This window comes from Homarus americanus, unplaced genomic scaffold (genome assembly GCF_018991925.1).
Source record: "Homarus americanus isolate GMGI-L3 unplaced genomic scaffold, GMGI_Hamer_2.0 scaffold49667, whole genome shotgun sequence".
NCBI lineage: Eukaryota > Metazoa > Arthropoda > Malacostraca > Decapoda > Nephropidae > Homarus > Homarus americanus.
The window spans coordinates 1,700,545-1,725,686 of NW_024738608.1; the positions used below are offsets into that span (position 1 = coordinate 1,700,545).

The 25,142-nt window shown below is 43.8% G+C and overlaps 1 protein-coding gene across 3 annotated transcripts in view; it reads left to right on the forward strand.

Annotated features, from left to right (window-relative positions):
* Positions 1–25,142, forward strand: part of LOC121874096 (DBH-like monooxygenase protein 1) — a 106,051-nt gene that overhangs the window by 19,909 nt on the left and 61,000 nt on the right. Inside the window, exons 1-3 of one of the 3 annotated variants that reach the window (XM_042378012.1) lie at positions 1,648–1,710; positions 13,584–13,812; positions 13,947–14,054. In XM_042378012.1, the coding sequence (XP_042233946.1) occupies positions 13,615–13,812; positions 13,947–14,054 (306 nt within the window). In that variant the 5' untranslated portion in view covers positions 1,648–1,710; positions 13,584–13,614. Of the gene's footprint in view, positions 1–1,647; positions 1,777–13,583; positions 13,813–13,946; positions 14,055–25,142 lie in introns of those variants that run through there. The other 2 variants (XM_042378011.1, XM_042378010.1) reach the window with 2 other exon arrangements.

The following is a 25,142-nucleotide window of genomic DNA, read 5'->3' on the forward strand; positions in this document are numbered from 1 at the left end:
CTCCGTGCTAATAATTACACACCATCACTACTACCATGCACGAGGGGAGTGGAAGGATCCTCTACACACTGACGAATGACGCGCTGAGTCGTGTGTATTTGCTTACTAAACTTTGTCAACAGTAGAGAAGACTTTTTGTTACTGTCTGTGTGTACGAATGTTGGTGGGTATATTTGTGTTTTTGTTTGCAGTTATCCGTATTATTAGTGTTTTTAGGTAGAAGTGTACTGTACATGTGTAAGTACCTAAACGTATCTGTGAACGTACGGGTGTGTTTCTGTGTTCATGAATACGTAAAAGTAAGCTGAAATATTCAATACATAAACACAGGCAAGTCTCGTGGTAATCGTTGGTAAGACTTCCAGAGAGTGTGAGTCTGTGTGTGTCTGTGTGCCTTTATGTACGTTGCTTTTAAAACAGTATAACACCACGTGACGTTAGTAAACAAAATAACATGTCATGAGTAAATATAATGATTATATAAGAGAGAAAGTTTATATACAATAAAAGTTATTTAATGTCCACCTGTCCGTCTAATACGTAACCCTTACCTGTGTCCAAAGTTTACGGCAGTTCTATGTTGTGAGTGTGCTGTGAGTCAGTGCTGTGTTGTGAGTCAGTGCTGCGTTGTGAGTCAGTGTGTGTTGTAAGTCAATGCTGTGCTGTGAGTCAGTGCTGTGATGAGTCAGTGCTGTAGTGTGAGTCAGTGCTGTGGTGTGAGTCAGTGCTGTGCTGTACAGTAAGTTAGTGAGTCCTGTGTTGTGAGTCAGTTGTGTATTGAGTCAGTGCTTTGTTGTGAGTCAGTTGTGTGTTGTGAGTCAGTGCTGCGTGCTGTGAGTCAGTGCTGTGTTGTGAGTCAGTGCTGCGTTGTGAGTCAGTGCTGTGTTGTAAGTCAATGCTGTGCTGTGAGTCAGTGCTGTGATGAGTCAGTGCTGTAGTGTGAGTCAGTGCTGTGGTGTGAGTCAGTGCTGTGCTGTACAGTAAGTTAGTGAGTCCTGTGTTGTGAGTCAGTTGTGTATTGAGTCAGTGCTTTGTTGTGAGTCATCTTTAACTGACGTCCATCTGTTAATCATTTTCATACACACGAAATGATAAAGTGGGGAGTGAATGTGAGTCACAGGTAGACGGTCACACTCACCTATCGACAACTAACTCTGAAATCACAGGTTGACTCAAGTGTAGCCACCGTCACTACACCATAAGCTATAAACGGCCGGAACTTTGCATATCGATATACCTGTACACCCTCGGCGTGTTTGTGAACATTTCAGTACATAACACGATAAGTACTGTGTATTGAACCAAATCAGTGACCACATGTTCACCCTTACTTTTTTACTACTAAGGTGCACCCAGTCACCCACACTCTCAGTTGTTAATCGTGTTTTCTTTTTAAATGCTCAGTGTCAACAACTAGACAATGGCAGCTTATATCAATACCTTCATGTTAAATCACAGTTTAAATAGTTCTCTTTTATCGTGAAAGCAATCCCACGTGGTAAGCAGTGACCGTAGCCAATAGGAGTGGCTGAGTAAGTCACGTGCCGGGAGAGAGTGGCGCGAGTGGCCGGGTCCCCGGGTCCCCACCAATCAGTGGCCACTGGAGCACATCTCACGATTCACTTAATAAATTTAGTGCACAGGTGGCCGGAGATCAGTGTCGGCTTGACAGGCGCGCGTGCTGGGGTTGTGTAAGGTGTCTCCTGTACTGTAAGTGAACGTGTGACTGGGGTTCACTATACCGTTTGAGCATTACTTGTTCTTGGTGGTTCGAGGGTGAGTGACAGCTTCTAATTATCCTTAAACAAGTAGCAGATTTGTTTTGGTTACATGTTTAAATCTTCCGCAATTGAAAGAATGATTAAGGCTTATTAATTAACCTTTTTTTGTTGCGTAGAGGACAACACGTGACCATGAATTTTTTTTTTAAAAAGTAACTTTTCAATATTATACACTTAAACAAATCTGCCATATGTTTATTAAAGCAAATTTTCCACATAATTTACGTAAAATATTTCGCGAAAATTATGTTTTGTTGACGGTTCTTGTTTATGTTGCTCTTCGTAATTTTGTAGAAGAGAATTTTCGCGATGATAATGATAAGTATCTTATTATTAGTAGTATTAATATATTATTTCATTATGATTAGTATTAGCATGATATTATTGCTTTCTTTATTATTTTATTTTAATTATTATTATTAATATTATTGTTGTTGTTAGTAGTAGTATTATAGTAGTATCATTAAGATAAATAATATGAATATTTGTTTTATTATTACTTACTTATTATGATCTTTTTCACATTATTTTCCATTACTATGAATACTAATACCAGTTCTCACTATGGCATTAGTAATAATAGTTGGAACTTTAATAATAACGACTACGGTACTCTAGTTTATCAAAAATAGTACACTAGTTAAAAGGGAAGAATTAAACTTTTGAGTACTCACCTGATTCATCGTCCTCATAATACGAGTACTCAGTGGACTTATCAGCGTACTCAAGGGTTTTAAGTGATAATAGTCAAAGGGTCGTCATCGTACTCGGGGGTTAAGTGACTGTGCAAGGAGTGGTTAAATCATCTAGCTGAAGTGGTTAAATAATGATGCTCAAGACGTTAACTCATCGTACTCAAAGGGTTAATTCATTGTAATCAATGGGCTCAGATATTTTAATCAACGGACTATTTTATTGTACTGGAGGATGTCATCGTACTCAAGGGGTTGATAATACCATTGTTAGCCCCAGCGATACTAGCAGTATAAAGTGAAAAATAATGAAATACAATAATGTTTTCAGTATCTTCATTATGATTAACACACTAACACCACCATACACTCACTAACTCCACCACACATTCACTAACACCACCATACACTCACTAACACCACCACACACTCACTAACACCACCACACACTCACTAACACCACCACACACTCACTAACACCACCACACACTCACTAACACCACCACACACTCACTAACACCACCATACACTCACTAACACCACCACACACTCACTAACACCACCACACACTCACTAACACCACCACACACTAACACCACCCGACTACTACTTCGCTGTCACTCGGAATCGAGTATGACGAATATTCAGCTATGATACAATGATATGAGGTATTAGGGATGTCACCTAGGTTATTGAGTTTTGAGGTGACTAAAGAGCCCAATACGGGACCCGCAGTGTCGTTCACATTCGTTGCACATGTGGAGGGCTCCATCTACTGCGGGAGGGGCGGTGGCAGCATCTTTCCGGCATTGGCGCTTGTCTGCCTCGGTTTGCGGAAGGGTAAACTCGAAAGTATTGACACCTTCTCGTGTTGTGCTCCTCCAAGCTTTACGATGTGGAGTAATCGACTCCCAGGTTAGGGGCTCGATTTGGCACTTTTTCAGGATTGTCTTAAAACTATCCTTATACCTTTTCAATTGCCCGCTGGCGTTACGTTTACTAATTTGGCAGTCTACTGTCGTCCATGCTGGTAACATGGCCAGTCCAACGTAGTTGTTCATGGATAATGGTAGCTTCGATTCTCCTATAGTTGGTGTCAGCAAGAATACTGGCATTTGTTCTCTGGTCTTCCAGCAAACTCGGAGGATGGAAGGTAGACTACTTTGGTGAAAGTTCTGAAGTGCCTTGAGGTGCTTCCTGTATATGAACCATGTCTCACTGCCATATAGCAGGGTGGAGAGGACTACTGCTCGATATACGTGCAGCTTTGTAGATAATTTCAGCTCCCTACAGCTGAAGACATGATTTTGGAGTCTACCAAAGACTTGAGATGCACATCTGATCCGATGCTGAACCTCTTCATAAATGTCTGCGGTGGTGGACAGGTGGGAGCCGAGATACCGAAAATGGGTAGTACCGTTAAGCTGGATGGATGGTGGAGGTGTGTCTGAACCAGTGGCAGGTTGAAAGAGAATCTGAGTCTTATGTACTTTCACCTCAAGGCCGAAGTTTGCATACGCGTCTGCGTAGGTGTTCATGATCTCCTGTAGGTCGTGGTCAGTGTGAGCAACAAGGTTGAGGTCGTCTGCATACTGAAGTTCAGTAATGGAAGCTGCTGACACCTGTGTTCTTGCCTGGAGTCGTCTTATGTTGGAAAGATCCCCCTTCACCCAGTACTCGATGTTCACCCCGCTGGCTAAATTAGCACTGGCACGAGTAAGGAAGGCGGCCAAGAAGATGGAAGAGAGAGTTGGTGCCAGTACACACCCTTGTTTAACCTCTGTTTGGATGGGGAAGAACTCTTACTGGGTGCTGTTGTGCAGGACATTGCCGTTAATGCCATCGTGGAGTTGCCTCACAATAGTGATGAAATTTGGTGGGCAGCCAAAACGGTTGAGGGTCCACCAGAGGGCTTCCCTGTTGACCAAGTCGAAGGCCTTGGTTAGGTCGATGAAAGCCATGTACAGGTCACGACGCTGTTCTCTGCACTTTTTCTGCATCTGACGGGCAACAAAGATCATGTCGGTGGTGCCATATGATGGTCTAAAACCACATTGAGATTCAGGGAGGAAGTTTTCCGCCTCAGGAAGAAGTCTATTTTGGAGGACTCGGGCGATAATCTTGCCAGCTACGGAGAGCAGCGAGATCCCGCGGTAGTTGCAACAGTCTGACTGGTCTCCCTTGTTCTTATAAATGTTGACAATGGAGGTGTCTTTAAGAGCTTGGTGGATTTCCTCCTTTTCCCAAATATTCTCCAGGAGAGAGTGGAAACGGCTGGTAAGCAGAAGTCTTCCTGCTTTATACACCTCGGCCGGGATTCCATCAGGCCCTGAGGCTTTGTTTTTTTTTAATCTTTTTGATGGCAGTAGTTACCTCATCCATGATTGGAGGATACCTGAGGTGGGTCAGCTCTGGATGCTGAGGGACCTGCTGGGTAGTCAGGACATCCACTTCGGTGTTTCGGTTGAGCAATGAATGGTAGTGCTCTTTCCAGCACTGAAGGAGGCCTTCATCGTTTTTAATTATGAGGTTACCACCAGATGAGCGGAGGGGAGCTGTGCCACGAGTTGTTGGCCCATAAAATATTTTCGTGAAAATGGAAAATTCGCGCATCTTGCGCTGATCTGCTTTTTTTTAAGCCAGTCATTCTTTAGATTGCGATTTCCCGCCGGGCTGCTGCTTTCTTCTTGCAGAAGGTATCAGCTTTGGTTCGAGACTGAGCGTTGTTCTGCTAGTCAGTAAAAGCAGCACATTTATCATCGATGAGTACTTTGATTGCCGCGTCATTTTCATCAAACCAGTCCTGGTGTATTCTTTTGATGTGGCCGAGGGTCTCTCTGCAGGTTTTTGTCATAACAGTATTAAGAGAATCCCATTCGGCACTGGGATTCACGTTGTTTGCTGTTGGGTTGTTTATAAGCCCATGTTCGAGCTGATTAGGGTTAAAACCTCTTCTTGAGGCTTGCTGCATTTGCCGTTTTGGGGTGACGTGAAGTGAGAGCTTGGATCCGACAAGTCGGTGATCAGTGTCACAGTGGTCTGAGCCACTCATGGCAAGGGTGATGAGAACATCTCGGCGTTCTCTTTTTCTGACAATGATGTGGTCAATAAGATGCCAGTGTTTGGATCGTGGGTGTTGCCACGAACCCTTGAACTTGTCGGCCTGCCTCAACAAGGTATTGGTGATGGTGAGGTTGTGTGCAGCACACTTGCTGAGGAGGAGTAGGCCGTTGGGATACACTTGCCTAGTCCATTTCTCCCTATGGTTCCCTGCCAAATGTTAGCATCTCTGCCAATTCTGGCATTGAAGTCGCCAAGGAGCACAACCTTGTCTTCTCTGTGGATAGAGGTTAGCACTCTGTCGAGGTCAGCATAAAAGGCCTCCTTGATGTCATCCTCTGCATCCAGTGTTGGGGCGTATGCACTGATGAAGAAGGCATGACGTGAGTGATTCAGTGGGACTCGAAGGGTCATGAGGCGCTCGTTGATCCCAATAGGCATTTCAGTTAGCCTGTGTAGGAAGCGTTGGCGGATTGCAAAGCCAACTCCATAAATGCAGTTCCTCTCTGCAGCAGGCTTACCCTTCCAGAAGAAGGTGTAGCCAGACCCCCGTTCTGTGAGTTGGCCCTCATATGGGAGCCATGACTCACTGATGGCTGCTATATCGATGTTATACCTAGTCAGTTCTTGTGCCACAAGGGCAGTTCTTCTTTCAGGGCATGTATTTGTACCAGTATCCAGAAGGGTCCTCACATTCCATGCAGCGACCATAAGAGGTTGTATGGTTTGTTTTTGTTTGGATCTGTGATTTTGGTTGTTTTCCACCATATAAGGATGACCTTACTGGGTGCGGTTGCCCAGTCAGGTTGGGTTTTTAGGCAGGCTATGTTTAGGGCACCTTTTCTAGCCCCCTCCCCAGAGTGGCTCCCTGATAGGGCTGCTCTTTCGCACAGACAAGACCGGATTGCACTGCTGCCTAGATCCCAGTGCATAAACTACCATCTTATCTGTGCCGCCCATGTGCAGAGCTGTGACTAAAGACTCCCAGCAATCATCTCTGCCTGTCCCCGTCGCCATAGGCAATTGGGGGTATAAGGATTTTGATGATGATGGAGCTCTGTATGCATGTCTGCCTGATGCGGGGCTCTACAGCAGATTTTTAGTTCGTGGTTTACTCCCGTAGCCTTATACCTACCAAGGTTAATCTGCAAGGCAGCGGGGCGGTGGTTGGTAGGCGCCAGGATGTGTCCACATGCCAGTGGGCCTATGCGCCGTCCCTTTGGTACCTATTGCTACTCCGAGATCCCCTACTGATCTAGTTTGGGCCCACGAGGCACCCAGTTACCGTGTGTTGTCACGAGGAGGCACAGCAGGAGTCTTGTTAGTGAAGAGGCTGTGTACTGGCAGGGGAAGACTTATGCAAATTGCTTCCCTGTTCGCCACGAGGGCTAGCTAGCGACGGAAGCTGAAAGCAAGAGGGAGCAAGCAGTGCTTGCACCTTAACACTAACATAATGCTGCCACTCTAGAAGCATTTCACCATTCTGTGTGTGGCTGCACACACTCACTATCACCACAGCTACTTATTTACCTATTAAGGCATTCTTAGTATTTTTTGTCCTCTCCTGAAGGAATTGGATACCAGGTGTGTGTGTGTGTGTGTGACCCTACTCCTGACCCGTTTTTAAAACCTGCTTAAACACCCCTCCTCACCATCACCAGTAGGGCCTAGTGTGTGGCTTCTGGTCTACGCCTCTCTCACATGCCCCCTCCCTCACCCTCACCTCTCCCTCAGTTTCAAATCTCCCTCACTCTCAAATCTCCCTCACTCACGTCCCCCTCACTCTCACTTGCTCTTCATTCTCACTTCCCCTTCTTTCTCATGTCTCCCTCACTTCCCTGTTTCATACCTCACATCCCGTCTCCTTCACACCCATGTCTCTCTCACGTCCCCCTCACTTTCACGTCTCTCTCACGCTTACGTCCCCCACACTCACGTCTCCCTTACTTTCACGTCCCCCCCTCTCTATCACGTCTCCCACACTCGTATCTCTCCCTCACTCTCATGTCTCTCTCACGTCCCCCTCACTTTCACGTCTCTCTCACTTTCACGTCCCCCCTCACTATCACGTCTCCCTCAATATCACGTCTCCCACACTCATATCTCCCTCACCTGTCGTCTCCCTCACTCATGTCATGTGAATGTTTGGCTTATGGATGTTTTGTGATATTTTTTGTAACAGTATCGATGTTCATTCTTTGGATATTTGATATATGAATGTACTGTATTGTGTATGAATGTCTTGAAAAGGGGTAGAAAATTTACTATATATGCTACGATAATGAAAATGAACCTATGCCAATAAGAGTCATTAAATTTGAAAGAGAAAAATAGAGAAAGAAATACAAAACGAAAAATATAATACGTTGTATGCGACAAAAACAATAGAAGAACGTTATGAGAAATAGGTATTGTAGTCCCGTGTTCGTTCATAAATAAAATTCGATAAAAGAAATGGGAAAATAAAACTAAAACTACATTAATAATAAAGATGGTAAAAGTATCCGCATCAATATTGATTAATAAGAAAATACTGTACGTAGATCGTGCAGTTTCAATCTACTGAAATATTAATACGGGCGTGATTTTCAAGTCGCTTTCACTGCTATCACTGGGGTATAAACGAATTAATCCAATACTGCTAGACGTCTGTTCGTTTCTCTTTTTGTAAGGTTTAATGGTTGAAGTCTTGACTAGATATATTGGTGAATACTAAAAGCTTGTTATTTTCACCGCTTACTCCTGTCATTATGAATAATGAGAGGGTGTATAGCAAGTCAACTTACCCTTGCCCCGTGAAATTAAAAGCCTCATTGGCGGTGTATTCAAAGTAATTGGTATAATGCTTTAGAACTAACCGACTATAAGCCTCCATTAACGGTGATGTGTTTGTGAAGAAGTGCTTTATAAAACCTTGTGTTTAACGGGGTTTACGTTCACCATTCGAATTCTCAAATGATGTTAACTTTTAATTGTTTTTTGCTAACCTGTGGCAGTTCGGATTCATTTACTTGGTTTTCTTTCACTAAAGAACAAAAATACTGAGAATGCGTCATGAAAATGGTATTGAACCTCAGCAGTAAGTGTGGACGATCTCTTTCTCTATTTAGGGAAAAAGCTTGACTTACGAACCTTTGAAAATCCGGACCTTCTGTTTTTATTATCAGATACATGTTGTAAGTCTGGTGGGTCCTGATAACTCGTAGCTTTACACACACACACACACACACACACACACACACGCGCGCGCGCCTTCATTGATTTCACGAAAGCATTCGACCCAGTTGACCACAATTTAATCATCAACAAAGCTATTGACCTCGGACTTTGGAGAAGTCTTATACCATGGCTTACAGACTTTCTCAGTGACCGACGCCAAGCTGTACGCTTCCGAGGGGCTGTCTCCACCTTTCAGTCACTCAGCTGTGGCGTCCCCCAAGGCACCAAGATGGGACCACTCTGCTTCCTTATGCTTATCAATGATGTCCTAAGAGAAACCCCTGCTCGCTGGAAATATGTCGACGACTCCACTATTGGGATCAGCGTCAACAATTCTGCTCCCGACTATACCGCCCTTCAGGTTTTATTGAACAGTCTCCAAAACTGGGCCACCAACAACCACGTCACCATCAACCATACCAAGACCATGGTTATGCACATCAACCTCTCCTCCGACATTGTCCCACCCCCTTCCATTACTTTAGGTCCCAACACACTCCAGGTTGTAGATTCCACTAAGCTCCTCGCGTCACCATAGACAACAAACTAAATTGGAAACCACACGTCAGTGAAGTTGTCAAGTCCTCCAATTTCCGTCTCCACCTTCTCCGCCGACTCAAGTCTCCTGGAGTTCCTGCACCCGAGCTCCTCAGTGTTTACTCAACATTCATACTTCCCAAGCTCACCTATGCCTCCCCTACCTGGTCTTCCTCCCTAAATGCCACATAACGAAAACACCTAGAAAAAGTGCAAAAGAGGGCATGCAAGATTATTCTCTCCCCTTCCTACTCCACATATCAAGAAGCGCTCAACACACTGACCCTTTCGACTCTCATTGACCATCACCACGACCTCATCTGCAAATTTGGTAAGAAGCTTCTGCACCATCCTCGACACCGGCTCCTACTACCACCTGAGATCCCTAGCCCAAGAATTGCTGTTCGACACCACAACCGCATCCAGCCCATACGTGCACGAACTGATCGCTATAAGAACAGCCCAGTCCCAACCATTGTAAAAATTATCAATAACTTGTAATAAACCAGTGTATTCACTCCCAGTAAATCCTACTTCTTGCACTGTCACTATGTTGAAATGCCCTGTAGTTTGAGCTTTTCCCCATCTAGTTATTATATATCTTATTTGTATCACTTATGTTATTTGTATATTATTTGTAAATCGAAACCCATTCCCCAATTATGTAACTGTATATTTTCAGCCTTCTGGCTGCTATGCTCTTTCAATAAACCGTTAATTATTATTATTATTATAAATATTATTATTATTATTATTATTATTATTATTATTATTATTATTATTATTATTACTACACTGCTGTCACCGCCCTCCATCCATCGTAAATTCAACCCGGGGTAATTTTTCAAGCTGTCGACAACCGTGATGGTGAGTTAGTGTGTTATGATGCGGTGTGAGGCAGATGTGTAGCCGCCCCTCACTCATCCATGTGGCGCCGCTCATCCACCTTCCCGCTGTTCGAACTTGTGACAGACTCGTTGATGGATGAGTGGATGAAGTGAATTAGTTAAGAGACAGACAGAAAAGGTAAGGAAATATTTATTGTAAGGTAGCGGTCGGTGTGTGCATCTTGGTGGAGGGAGTATGGTAACTTAAGTGTTATCGACCAGAAGCGCACGGGAGCACTGTCAGTATAATTATAATCACTGAGAAGCTCCACTACATGATGACATCTAGAAGGCGCCATTGTCTTTAAATTACACGTTGGAAGACGGTAATGTACATTTAATTATCGCTTAGTAGACAGTAGGCGCTCAATAACAGTCCCGACACTGGCCATCATGATAATTTACGCCCAGCCTCACCTTTCCCGCCAATATTTGTTTATTATGCATGATGCTGCGGGCCAAACCCTCGACTTGGCCCCACGATTCTTGTATTCTTCCTTCCAAGCCCATCCCCCGTTGTCTTTAACATTATATTAATCACCTATGATCATATGGCCTTTTGTTGTTGTGCATTGATTGCTGAGTCACCTGACAGAGGGCGTGTCGCACTCCGGGTTAGTGACCTCTTCCAGTATAGCACAACAGATTCTAAGTGTTGTGTATACTCCTGACTCGACTATCGTACACTTAGACGGGTTGTGAGTTTGGTGTTATTTTTATGCACCCGTGACAGACACGATCATGGATTTACTTGAAAATGTCTACTTATTTGTTCATGTATTGTAAATGGATATAGTTAATTGTACCGGTGTGTGTGTGACATGCTCGAGGTAAAAGGCTAAGTGTGTATACAGGCGTGCGTGTGTGTACGCGCGCGCCTATTAGTATAAATACAGGATAAACGTGGGTCCTTTAAGTGGCTCTTAACCTAGTTTTGGCAAAGATTGGATCTTGAATTAATTATTCCTGAAATCGAAGGCACCATTTATCACGGTCCGATGGTGGTGGTGATAGTGGATGTCATGGTAGTTATGGTGGTGGTGATAGTGGATGTGATGGTAGTTATGGTGATGGTGGTGATAATGGATGTGGTGGTGGTGTTAGTAGTAGTGGTGGGTGATAGTGGTGCTGCTGATGGTGTTGGTGACGGTAGTAGTGATGGTGGTGACGAGGCTGCAGGAGTGAACCTCTCAATACTGATGTAACTTCCATCACTGCCCTACGTCATCTTCATAATCTACAGTACTTACGTTAACGCTGATACTCATCTACACATATATTATCAAAACTATTTAAAATTTAAAATATATATAGATAATACTGTACTCTTAGACCATTTACTTTAACTCCCGCATATGAGTTCCGTCCGTCCGTCTTTCCAAGTTTCGTTTCGGAAGCATAAATGTAAAACTATGCGCAATGCGTAAATAAAAGTTCGTATGTAAATGAACTTGGTAAAGAAGTGTTAGTTACTGTAAATAATACATTGGTAATAAGGGATACAGCTGTTAGTCGTAAATAAATTATCTTTATTATAGATTTTACTCATTAACAAACAATTGAGTAAATGAATAATAATAATAAAAATAATATTGAAAAATAAAGGATACACTTAACCGATATGCTCTTATTAATTATTGGGATTAAAATGTAAATAATAATTTTTTTAAGGTAGCAATACTATTGATAAAGACAGAAAGAAGAGCATAATTAAAAACGGTAGGTAATAAAATGAGAAATATTAACATGTGTTATTAACCTCTTGAGTACGATGATAGTTCCCTGAGTACAGTATTATCGTACTCAAAGTGTTATGACATCGTACTTAAGGACAATATCACTATAATCAAAGGCTTAATATGTACTCAAGGGAATATATCAATGTACTCCAGGGGTTAGGACGTACTTAAGAGACTTTATTAGTGTACTCGAGGGATTATATCAATGTACTCGAGGAGGTAAGATGTACTCAAGGGACTATATCAATGTACTCAAGGGGTTAAGATATACTCACGGGATTAAGATATCTTTCTCAATAGGATAATTCATTGTACTTGGGGGGGTTGGCATCGTACTCAAGGGTTTTTTTATATCTTACTCAGTCGACAATCATTATACTCATGTTTTATCGTACTCGAGGAAGGGATAAATTCATTATACTGGAGGGGCTACGTCATCATACTCATGGGGTTAAGATTATCATGATAATTGCCATGAGGTAACCTATAACATACAACAATGAACTCTATGCATTTATAACAAAAGAAACAAACTGGTGTATTTCTGCTAAAGTTAGTGTAGTGTTGTGTCTTGAACATGTTTGTGTGTATATGTGAGTGTCGTGAACCTGTGTATATATTGTTTAGGTGTTGATATATGTGTTTGTATAATAGTATAGATTGTTTATTTAGGCGCGTTGTATAAGTGTGTGTTTGTATGTCATGCACGGATGTTTTTGTGGTGTCGGGGTGTTTGTTATGTGTGTATATTTTTGTTTGTTTACATAGCAGTATTGTTTGGGTAGATATATCTTGTCTGTGTGTGTGTGTGGGTTTAGGTAATCATGTGTGTATTTGAACATATCTCGTGTGCGTATATGTAGGAATGTCAATTATGTGTAATAACCAATAACCAATAATTCTGTAGGAGAGGTCTTAGTGACACACACACGCACATCAATATTACGTCCAGCCCACAACATATCCCGCACCTCCAGCTAGGCTTCCTCCTGCTGTCGTTCCTGGTAGTTAAGATCAGAGGAGGTGTGATCACGGGGGAGGTGTTCCTGAATATTTTATCTCATAATTGCCTTCACCTGTTAACCCACCTGTTCCCCCCCACCTGTTACCCCCTACCCCGCCTGTTACCCCCCCCCCCCCACTACCTCACCTTACTTTGCGTGTCTGACTCCTTACAGAAAAAGAATGTGTATATTTACTATTTGTACATGTTTCTAAGATTGTATACTTAAGCGCAAATGTGTTTTATTCTATCAATTATGTAGACTCAAGAGACACACAGTGCATACACATACGCATTACATACACGCACGGAAGCACCGACATGTTTTTATTGCCTTCTGAAGTAGGTGAAGAAAATCTCTAAAGTATTTTTACTCCTCACGACATCACACATCTCTACCTGCTGGGAACGTCTTAGACACCCACGAGTTGTACACCTTGGGCTTGTGTACAGGAGGTGGTAAAGAAGACGATGGGGCCTCTGTGAACCATCTCTCTCTATATACACACACACACACACACACACACACACACACACACACACACACACACAAATAAAACAACTCCCTCTGGAGCTTCGAGCCAAAACCAACCAAAACAAGCTCGTCAATCATGAACTTTATGGGCATCAAATTATAATCATATTTTTTTTCTCCGCTGTGACAGAATACAAAATCAGTGGAGGTTGTCGACCGTCATGGCGGGTGTGGCAGGGCAGAGGGTGTGCTGTGCTCTGCTGGCCCTACTGGGGATGGTGAATGTTCCTGGGGCGGCGGGTCAGCCTTCAGTGTCACTTGCGCCCTTCGAGTTCCACCACCGAGCAGTGATGGACCAGAGGGGCGCCTACATCATGCTGTGGACGCCCCTGCAGGACAAGATCGTCATTGAAGTACAGGTGAGCTAAGGGTTGTGGGTTGTCTGCTGTTGCCTTGTGTGTGTGTGTGTGTGTGTGTGTACTTTTTGCAGTATACGTGAGCATCTCTCCTCTAATACCAAGATGTAGGTGGTGACTCAGGTGTTGTGTTGCAGGTGGCGACGCGGGGGTATGTGGGGCTTGGCTTCTCCCCCAACGGCGGCATGAAGGGCGCCGACGTGGTCATTGGGTGGGTCGACGCCCAGGGTCAATTGCAGTTCCAGGTAAGTGGCACCCAGTAAGGCCATGCTAGATAGGTGGCACCCAGGTGTTTGCATGAACAGGTATATGAAGATACAGGCATATGTATAGGTAGGTATAAGGTGTTAGAGGTAGATTTATAATGTAGTATGGGCAGATGTATGTTTTCCCAAGTGTAATCTGATATACACTGGGTTTAGACACAGGTGTAGTCAGGCACATTACAAACCAGTGTAGTACGATGTTCCCCTCACCCTACCGTCACACTCCTCTGCACCTCATCCTAAAACTCACACTATCCCCCTCCCCTGTTATCTGACCTCCACAGCACCACCGTCGAGGGAGGTCAAACGCTTCTTGATTGTATAGTTCTGTTTTACTTATGACAATATATACATTTTTTTCTTGAGTTAAAAAGTCCAACTACAGAGTCTCGATCGCCAAGGGTCATTCTAAAAACTCAAAATCACCCCAAATTGACATTCTAACTCACGAAAGATATATCCGTCACCTGTACATTCCCAGACTTTCTCTTCCTTATGTTGGTTTTGTTGATGGACTCGTCTTGCGTGTTTAACTCCTCTCACCGGTGTTGACTATGTAAAGTGTTTGGGTCTCGTGTTCAGTGAAGTCTGTCTACACTCTGGTCTTCTCCAACCTGTAGTGTAGGAGAGTAAAAGAGCGATAGAGAAGGAGAGTAAAAGAGCGATAAAAACCGTGAGAGGAGAAAATTTAAAGATAGAGAGAGCAAGTAAAAGAGAGAGGACACACACACACACACACACGGTACTTTGCTTTTACCTTGAATTCTGAATAAATGAAAAAAATTACCTCTCGTGTGACAAAAACATAACGTTGAACTACTCTGTGATGTTCCGCCATGATCCAATACTGTGATAGATGTCCACTCATGCTCCTGTGTTGCAATAATCTCACCCACGCTCCTTTAATGCTCATATCGTTTTGATATTTCTTAATGCTCCTGTTACTGCAAGATATTCCTTCATGCTTCTATTAGTGTGAAATGCTCCTTCATGTTCTTATATGTCTGATATGCTCTCTTTATACTCCTTGACGCTCCAACGATGATAAACTCTCCTTCATGCTCCAGGTGATGGCAGACAGTCTCTCATTGCCGTGTCAGTCAATGCTCCCTCATACTCCTCATAAAATAAGTATTAGTTCTCCCTAATGGCCCGGCCCCCCTGGCCATCTACCCTCTTCATCTTATTTTTTTCTGTAATTATTGTTTATTCTCCGTCTTATCTGTTATTCATAAATGCATCAATTTATGGCCTTGTAATCAAGATGGCGGCGACTTCTAGGTTGAAACTTTTTTTGGTGTTTTGTTTATATACTTGATCCCCAATTGCCGCAGTCAACAGGAATAAGTGCGGGAGTTTTTATTTATTTTTTCTAGTACGCCGAAATCATGCCATCGGGTAATAAAAAGCACTACTGGAACGCAAGCTGTCAGACAATCCTCGTCATACAAGTTGGATTACTCGGGAAAAACACAAAAAAAAAATCGACAAAAAACGAAGTGACTGACTCGTCTCTTCAATTAGCTACGGGAGGACGTGTACTGATGTTTAGGGATATTGACCTCTTGGCCTTATTATTATTATCACACACACACACACACAAAGCTTTATAAAGACTTAGAGATACTTGGCTGAGTTCACGATTCTGTGGTTGGTTGATCGTTTATGAGTGTGAGGAAATAAATGTTTTGTAAATAATATCCGATAATTGGTTAAGAGGATGATGATGATTACGTTACTACATGATGATTAAGGCTGTGTTAATTATATATTATGTAGGGGTTTTTGAGGTGAGCGTTGTAGTAGTAATTGGTGGGTAAGTCTTTGTCCTCAGTACGAATCATTAAGAATCTACATATGACTTGATCCTCGGGAGGTGAACCTTGTAGTCTGAGTACGACTTGTAGGTTTCGGTTCTTAAACACTGAAGCAGTACGTTGGTGAAGAATCCATAAGTTGTGTCCTGTTCACCTGTGTTGTTAATTACACAGGTGAGGTAAATAAACGGTCATCCCAGGTGAGAGAGAACAAGACTTAATTAACCACATTAATCTGTACATGTCTTTAGGGTGCAATATTTCCCCCGAACAATAGTAATTTTGATTTTATGCTTTTAATGTTGGGAATTCATTTAATAAGTAATTTTTAATATGATAAAACTTTATCCTCCTAACTTTGTAAAACTTGGTATAGATGTTTTACTATTTCATTAATTTCTTTAGATACAAGTGTATTTTTCTTAGTCTTGTGTATGTTTGTAATCTCTAAGGCACTTTGTTTGTGTCCTGTTTTCCTCCATATACACCCACATACCTAATAATTCCCTACATAACCCCCACACCTCCATTCTCCCACACACACAGTCACACCCCTTTCCACATTCACTCACACCCCATTGTCACCCACACGCACAAACAGTCACCCCCACAAACCACCCACACCCCCAGTTTCCACCACACACTCTGACCGCAGTTCATAGCCAGAGGTGTCCAGCTCGGGTATAAACAGCCAGCAGGTTCCCTCCCTCCGCCGCCGTGAGCACTGCCCTCAGCCAGTTTAAAAGATTCTTGCGTGTTAATTCTCCCGCCTCCTGTATTTGCCTCCCCTCCATGCCAGCCTCTCCACCACTACCATTACGTAGATTGGCCTCTCCACTTTGCCTCCGAAAATCGGCTCGGGTCACGCAGGCCTCAGGAACCCTGTGTCGGGTCCTTAACGCCGAGTGTGTGGCCAGGTGGCGGTGCAGGTGAGGTGATGGAGGGCGAGCAATGACTGCCATTACCCCCACACACACACCCCGTGATGCCCATCGCTCTCTGGCGCCACAATGTTGTATTTTGATGTAAATTACTTCCTTTATGTAGGAAAAAATACCCCTTCTGAATAACACAATGTGCAACGATATTTTTGTATAAGTAGGCCTGGGGGTCACTTAATGCAGTCTAGGTATCCGTTAAAACTTTCGATGGAGCCACAAAAGGTTTTGCTTAAGGTGATTTTCCACTTGATGATCGACAAGTATTTGGACACCGTGGTGGGAGTCGGCCAGGCCTTATCCTGTGAGAGAATTGTTTTGTCCTGATTGTATTGTGATGTGAGTGGCGTGGGTGGTGTGGGATGGGTAGTTGGGTGGGCGGTGTGGGATGGGTAATGTCAGATGGGTGGATAGTGTCGGATGGGTGGTGAGGGATGGGAGGAAGGGGGGATAGCGAGGTTTCTAAAGATGAGAGGAAATATATGTAAATTTTTAGTCTTGAGGAGGGAAGCAGGAAGAATATTGCTGTTATTTATAGACACATTATGGATAAGAGTACTAATAGTGTCACATTTTAAAGAACAGTGTGATAGATGTATAGATGTCAACGGAATTTTACTCATAAACGAAAATATAGAATTAACACTTCGACATCAAGGAAAACAAAGAAAAACAAAGTAATAAAACGAAAAATACAAAAATAAACACTTTAACCTCAAGAAATAAACGAACAATGCAGAAAGAAACATAAAAAGTCGAATAACAAAACGAAATCTGCATAAACCAAACATCCCAACATCAATGAAATCATATTATTATTTTTGTCCTTATGGTACACCGACCTCCTCCCGCCCCCCACACTACACCATTCATCATCTCCAGTCTCCTCCCGATGCTTCCTGCCACAAACACCCAACCCTTATTAGTCCTCCCGGCACGTATGTGAAGGTTGTGACGCCTGGTATCTCTTTCCTGATCTGTGTGTTTTAGCATGGGAGAGTAGGAGGGCCAGCATGGGAGGGGGTGGGAGGAAAACAAACTCTTCCACAGGTAATTATCATTGTCCTGGGTGGGGGAGAGAAGGGAGGATGCGAGAGTAGAGGAACACTCGAGGACAGGTAAAGTTAATGATGGTATACCAGGTGTGTGTGTGTGTGGGTGTGTGTGTGTGTGTGTGAAATAATATCACGAGTATAATAGCGCTAACAAACATACGCAGCAGCACTTATTACGAACGTTTAAAAATGAATTATTGATAATCATGTTATTTACTCGTGGAATTTAGATTACCTCACTTCCCTCCACTCCTCTCCCCAATCTCTCCTCCCCAATCTTTCCTCCCCTCCCCGATACACAGTTTATATCCTGGCCACACCTCGCCACCACCACTACCACCACCCCTTTTTAGCAGTCAGGTGAATGACTGTGTGGGCGGAGTGTGACAGTCACCCCAAGGTCTGCGGCATCCTGAGGGCGGGAGAACTTCTCTTGGGTTGTTGTACTGAGTGGCACGGATTACGGTGATATCTGGCACTACAGTATTTTAGAACGTCAAGGGTGTGTGGTGTAGTGGCTGGCAGGGGAAGGTCATGAAGGTCAAGAAGTGTATCTTTAGAATTATTCGCCGCTAGAGTGATAGTGGCGCAGTTGGCGTCGTAAACTATGTTGACGGTGATGATGATGATGGTTGTAGCGAGTCATGACGCCTCTCCCCACGTCCACAAGCCATGAGCAAGAGGGCGCGCGTGTAGATGCTCTGACAAAGGAAGGAGCAGTGAGTAGGTCCTGACGTGCACGTGGCAGGTGCTCACACACACGCGACAACACAGCGAGCGTGCACGTGGTGGCGCGTGTCTGACGTTACGCTTCATGCTCATACTTCACTCCCTCCCTCCTTCCCTCCCTCCCTCCCTCTGCTAGAAGACAGGCTGCAAGTCGGGGATGATTTGACCAGACATTAACACAAAGACGTATGATTATATCTCGCACGAGGATATGGAAGGAGAAGTGACATGATGCTGAGAATAAATCAATCCATCACAGACACAACAAAGAGAGACGGGTAATAAGACAACACACTAAAAAATATTAAGGTAAATAATATGAAGAAGTAGAAGAATTATTATGGAAATACAAGAACTGTGTGTAGAGGACTTTAGACTGCGAAGTTTACGAGGACAGACTGGGGGCAAATTTATACCAGTTACAGTGTTTTGGTGTCAGTCGTCACCTATTGGAAATTGTTTTTCCCCTGACACCACCGCTGCCATCATAATCATCATCTTCGTCACCACCATTACCATAAGTTATTACCGTACCACCACTACCATATGTCCTCACTACCAAAGTCTTCGTCAACGACAACCACCACAATTTACCTTCAATATCTGGTTTAACCAAAATCTTTACTTCTGCCACCACAATCTTTACTACCACCACCTGGTCTAACAACAACTATCACCAGTAAACATCTTGTTCACCACCACACCATTACCAGAACGTCTCCATCTTCTTGGTTCACCTTGTCTAGGTGGTGGGCTGGGGAGGAGGTGGAGGGGTATACTGTAGGTGTCAGCTGACGTGTGTGTGTGTGTGTACAGAAATAATAAAAAGCTTTAATTATAGTCTTACTCGTGTCGTCGTGCCCATGGTCCATCTTACCCGTGACAGAACAACTCATGAATGGGTGGACTGAATGTTCTTGAGGGTAGAGAGGGACGCTGGCCTCACACACGACTATGATAATGGCCTTACCCGATTATTCTAATAAGGGAGTGAGGGCGCCCGCATGTTTAACTCGAGGAGAACGCCCACACGCGCCAGCTAGTCCATGAATGAAGTGGGTGACAGTGGGAGGCCATCATCCTCCTCCATGGTGCCAAACACTGTACATTACCACCTGTGCTCTGTCTCTCTTACTATACTTTACCTCTCCCATTAGGTAACATTAATATTCAGTGAGTTTTAAAGCCTTTGATTAAAACCCTTGACAGTATAATGTTATGTGAGTGCAGAGTGAGGGACCTTCAGTGAGTTACTCCTCCCCAACACACCAGTCCGGCCTCCCTCACCAGCGTAATACTGGATATGAGATGGAGTTCGTGTTTACTTATCCGAGTGAAAGATCTTGCTACTGTACCTTATCACACACACACACACACACACACACACGTACAGTACGTACGTTATAGGTACCAAATATTAAGTGTCTAATCTATTAAAGTAAACCGCATCGTGCAGTTCAGTGAAGCAGCACTTGAGTGTGTTGTGAGAATACGATGTGAGCGCCAGTGTATGACGGGCTGGGGAAGGGGGTGAGGGAGACAAACACCCCACCACGCCCCTCCCTCACCCCCTCGTCTCCTCCACCACCCCCTCCTTCACCCCCACCCCACGGGACAATCACGTACAGGTAAATAGTTATTATCTCTGAGGTTAGGATGAAGGAGGAGGAGCAAGGTTGTGACAGGTTAGGGGGGGGGGTTGTAGTCGGGGTTGTGAGCGCCTCATTGAGATCTGAACCTCGGCAACACCCAAACTGGCGAGACTAATGGGGATTCAGAAGGAGGAGGACAGAGGTATTTAGGAGAGGGGATGGGGGTGGTGGGTGTCTTACATGGAGGAAAGAGGGGGGGATGTGGATACTTAGGGGGGAGTCGACTGGAAGATTGATTTTATATTTTAATGGATTAGTTGGTTAGGTGAGAGGTGGGAGTGTGGGTGGATGTGGGTGGGTAGGTGGTGGTAAAGGTAGCGGGCAGCATCATCAGGTGAGCCTGGAGGTGAATCTTACCTGTAATTACCTCACACTAATGTATAATTTACGGCAATACAAGAAAATTATTAACACACACAGATTTACCAAGACGATGGAAGAGAAGGGAAATGAAAAGATGGTGGTGTAGAGAAGACTGTGGTTCGCGTTATAAATACATACACTTTAACCTGTTTGTTCCCTGAGTATTATGATGAAGAAATTGACCAACTAACAGATATAATGTACAATCCATTTTAGTGTGTGTAATCACAGCGTTCTCTTACCTTATCACTTATTATAGTTCGTTCTTTGAATATATTTGATATATATATATATATATATATATATATATATATATATATATATATATATATATATATATATATATAAATCACAGGAAAGGGACGAAAGCTAAGAGTGCTCGTTGTTTCCTTTTCCCCGTGTGATTATCAAGACTATCTTATCTACGTTTTCATTGTGAATCTACTTCAAATATATATATATATATATATATATATATATATATATATATATATATATATATATATATATATATATATATATATATATATATATATATACATACACACACACGAGTATTTATGTTGCTTGTTGAAAAGGTTCCCAGAACTTAGGAGTTGCGGCATAAGTCATAACTGAAGGCCACTGATGTACGGTATTATTATTTTATTGATATTTTGTTTCTCTTAATATGTGTGTGATATTCCACTTCTGGTTTTACAGTATTACGTGTTATAATCTCAAGCTGTTTATAGTAAGTTCACTGATTACCGCTCTTATTGTTCCCTTTACTTACTTTATGTGTAATGTTTCACACTTTGCCAAACATTTAACTTATGTGACCAGGACGTACAAGTTTTTAGTTTACAGGTGTTCAGGCCACGGAATCTTTGTTCAGTAAACAGGTAACAGTATCTCCCTCACTGCTGCTCCTACCCGTTTTTATCGTCTGACCAGCATCGGACAACCACCATAACTGTTCACATTATCACATGTTTGTTCATCTTTACCTTGAATGACCGCCGAGGCAGGAAGAGTTATCAGCTGAACCTTGCGGCCACTGCCAAACACAGAGTGGTGGGGTACTGGGGTCTGCCTTCTTCCTCCCTCTCTGTGTAATGACAGTGTTCAGTTGTTGTTTTTTGTGCCGTTGAGTAACTGAGCGGTTTATAACTGACCTTCGGTACGTGTTAGGCTGACGACCCCCTCAAGACAAGCTGAGGTACAGTACATTGCTGGCAGACCTGTCTCCTTCCGCCAAGTTTTAGTTTGGCAATAAATGATTAACTTCACGCGACAAGAGGTGGTCAAGCCCCCCACCCCCTCCCCCCACCGTCTCCTTGTAACGGAGGTGGGACACTGGCCGCTAATAATACCCACACACCTTCATCAACACCTAGAGTTGCGATAAGTAACACCCTTAAGGAAGCCTTGATGAAGTTCAGCACGGGCCAGTGTACCCATTGGATGAAAGTGAGGTGATAAAGAGAGCGGCAGAGAAGGTGAAAAGATATGTAAGTAGAGACATGGTTGTTCAGCTGAATGAGCCCCTACTTCCATCGTATGATTCTTCCTCAGACTCAGGTTCAGAAGTAACAAAATTCATCATCATTAACTACTTCATATTCACCTAAAACAGCGCCAGGACTCAAACAAACTGGCTGCTTTGAAACATTACTGGTGGAGGATGATGGTTGGCAACCTGAAGAATCCAGATATTATCACGGCCAGATTCGTCATATTCCTGAAAATGATTTTGCGGTGAAACAATAATTGGTAGTAAACCTAAACAAGTACAAAACACATTAACTCTTAAAATACCGGAAATGTTGTCATCACCGTCGACTTGCGGGGTTAGAAACAACATTAATAAGGAAGCTGCATCATTTACCACCACACACAGAAGACAGCCGAGACTATCACGATGAAACATGAGTCATAAAAACACAACTTTTGAGAAAATGCAACTTGATGTGGAGACGCTGAGGAGGTTCTCAAACACTCGTACCTCAAAGTTTATTTCATAAGGATAATCCGGGAGTGAATGTGTTCACTATACAGTATTGTCTCAGTACAAATTCGTCACCATTTTTACCGTCATCCTTTGGTTGTACTTGACGTGAATCAGTTGAATGTTTCGTCATATCTCCAGTTAATTGAGATAATTAAACGTAAAATCAGATTCGGATTTACCCCGCTAAGGGGCTAGTTTATTGGGCACCGAAGTGCCAAAGCGTTTACAGCGCTCAACAGGGAAGCATGCGCAGTTCTTGCTTGCCTTCTTGACTCGTGCACTAAGGATGCAAGTGCCTGAAGGGTCATGGGTTTTGTCAGCAAGTTACATAATTATAGTGACAGGAGGATGAGTGTGTGATGGGAGAATTCCTGATACAATTCATCTGTTTATGGCAAAGCGTGGCAGGTCCCTAATAATGTCAAGTGCCAGATTTGTCTCTAGGAGGAGGGATAATTGGTCAGGGAGGGATGAGGTGTTGGTAACTGCTGGGGACCTTAAGGAGGTCATAGGGCAAGTGAGGATGTAATGTGAGAGTCGGGTTGTCTGTGGCCTTTCAGGCACTCGTGTCCTTTGTGCACGAGTCAAGAAGGCAAGCACGAACTCCGCATGCTTCGCTGTTGGGCGCTGTAAACGTTTTTGCGCTTCGTCTTGCACAGGATGCAAGGGGGTGCCCAATAAACTAGCCCCCTCGCGGGGCAAATCTAAATTTGAAATCTGGGTTGTCCACAAAGGTAACAAATAATGCGGCCAGGCTCAGGGTTGCCAATGTAGTCTCATACTGTAGGTACCTGTACCCGAGGCGCAGTCTAATGTACACACAATCTGTTGGGGCCGAGTCAAAGGTTGATACTCTTTGTAATGGCGGTTGTCATCACCGGTTACTGCGTCATAGTGGCGTAGTGTGGCACTTTCCCATGTTCTAGGTGTGTCCAGTGTTCGTCGAATGCCTCTCCCTGTGCGGTGTGTATGTGAGATTGAAGATGGTCGAGGGAGAGGGCGAGGGTGGCTTCTGTGTTTTCTTGTGTCGCTTCTCGGGCAAGCCGGTCAACAGTGTCACAGGCAGCTCTGTATGAAGGCAGGAGAGGTGAGCGAGGGGTCAGCTGGAGACATGGATATGACTGAGGCTGACCACAGTGTATCCCCCTCACCTCCCCACCCCCTTCCCTCTCACCCCCTCTAACCATTTCCCCCCTTTTCTCTCCCTCCCCAGGCAGTGTGTACCCTCGTCGGGCTGTCACCAATACGGGCAGACATTGTCCTCTAATCTTGTCAATAAAGTTGTTAAACTAAATCGTACCCACTGTTCACCATGATAGGGCGGGAGGAGGGCAGGATTGTAGTGTGACGGGTGGTGAGAGGCAGGACGCTCCCTCGTCTAGAATATCACCACACATCACCTCCTGACCTCCACTCTCATACTCCAACACTTCACTGCTGCACACACCTCTCATCTCGAATTAGTTTGTAGTATTTAAACACCGTCAACTCGACATCTGTTTACTTGACCCCCTCAAAAAAATTAAATAAATAAATAAAAATTTAAATTAAATCCTCTCATTATCATGTAATTAGTACAGGTGTGGTTTTAAGGTAGAAAACAATAAAAGACCTAGTAATATTGTTCAAAATGATACTGGCATACATATTGTACCACGTAAATCGTATTATCTGTACTAGTTTCTGAAATCAACAGCTGACTGACGGGATCACCACACGAAGCTTCACTTATGTACAATGATGCTTTTCTATAATTATCGCTCCACCGCTCACAATATAGTATTTTGCTTTACTACAAAACTTATGTCACTGACATTTTCCTTCACTCGGAGCGGTGTGGGTCCTGCACGGTCTGTGGGTCCTGTACGGTGTGTGGGTCCTGCACGGTGTGTGGGTCCTGCACGGTGTGTGGTCTTGCACGGTGTGCGGGTCCTGCACGGTGTGTGGGTCCTGCACGGTGTGCGGGTCCTGCACGGTGTGGGTCCTGCACGGTGTGCGGGTCCTGCACGGTGCGTGGGTTCTGCACTGTGTGCCGGTCCTGCGGTGTGTGGGTCCTGCACGGTGTCCTCTCACCATCTTGCTGGAGGTGAAAGGCGTCGAACTGTCGCAGGATGGTGGGCATGAGTCAGGTGGTGTGGCTGACACCTGTGAGGGGAGTGAGGGTTGGCAAGTTGGATTATATATATCATCTTAGTGAGTGAGGTATGTCTAGCGGTGGAACACGAGAATCGTCATCTGGGTTATCTATCAAGCCGGACATTTTATGTCGAGAGTAACTGGGTACAGAGATGAAGGGGGTACAACAAGCAGATGTTAGTGAGGAGGGAGCCTACAGCAAGTGACAGAGGTAGGGATCGCCACTACGATTAGGTCGTCGAATAAGGAGAACGATTATACCTTCCCAATTAATCCCTGATAGACGACCAATTACTCTTAATGATTAATATGTCAGTCCCTCAAGGCTATCATTACTCCTGAAGATTAATTACCAGAAATTCAGTACACACGAAAAGCGGTACT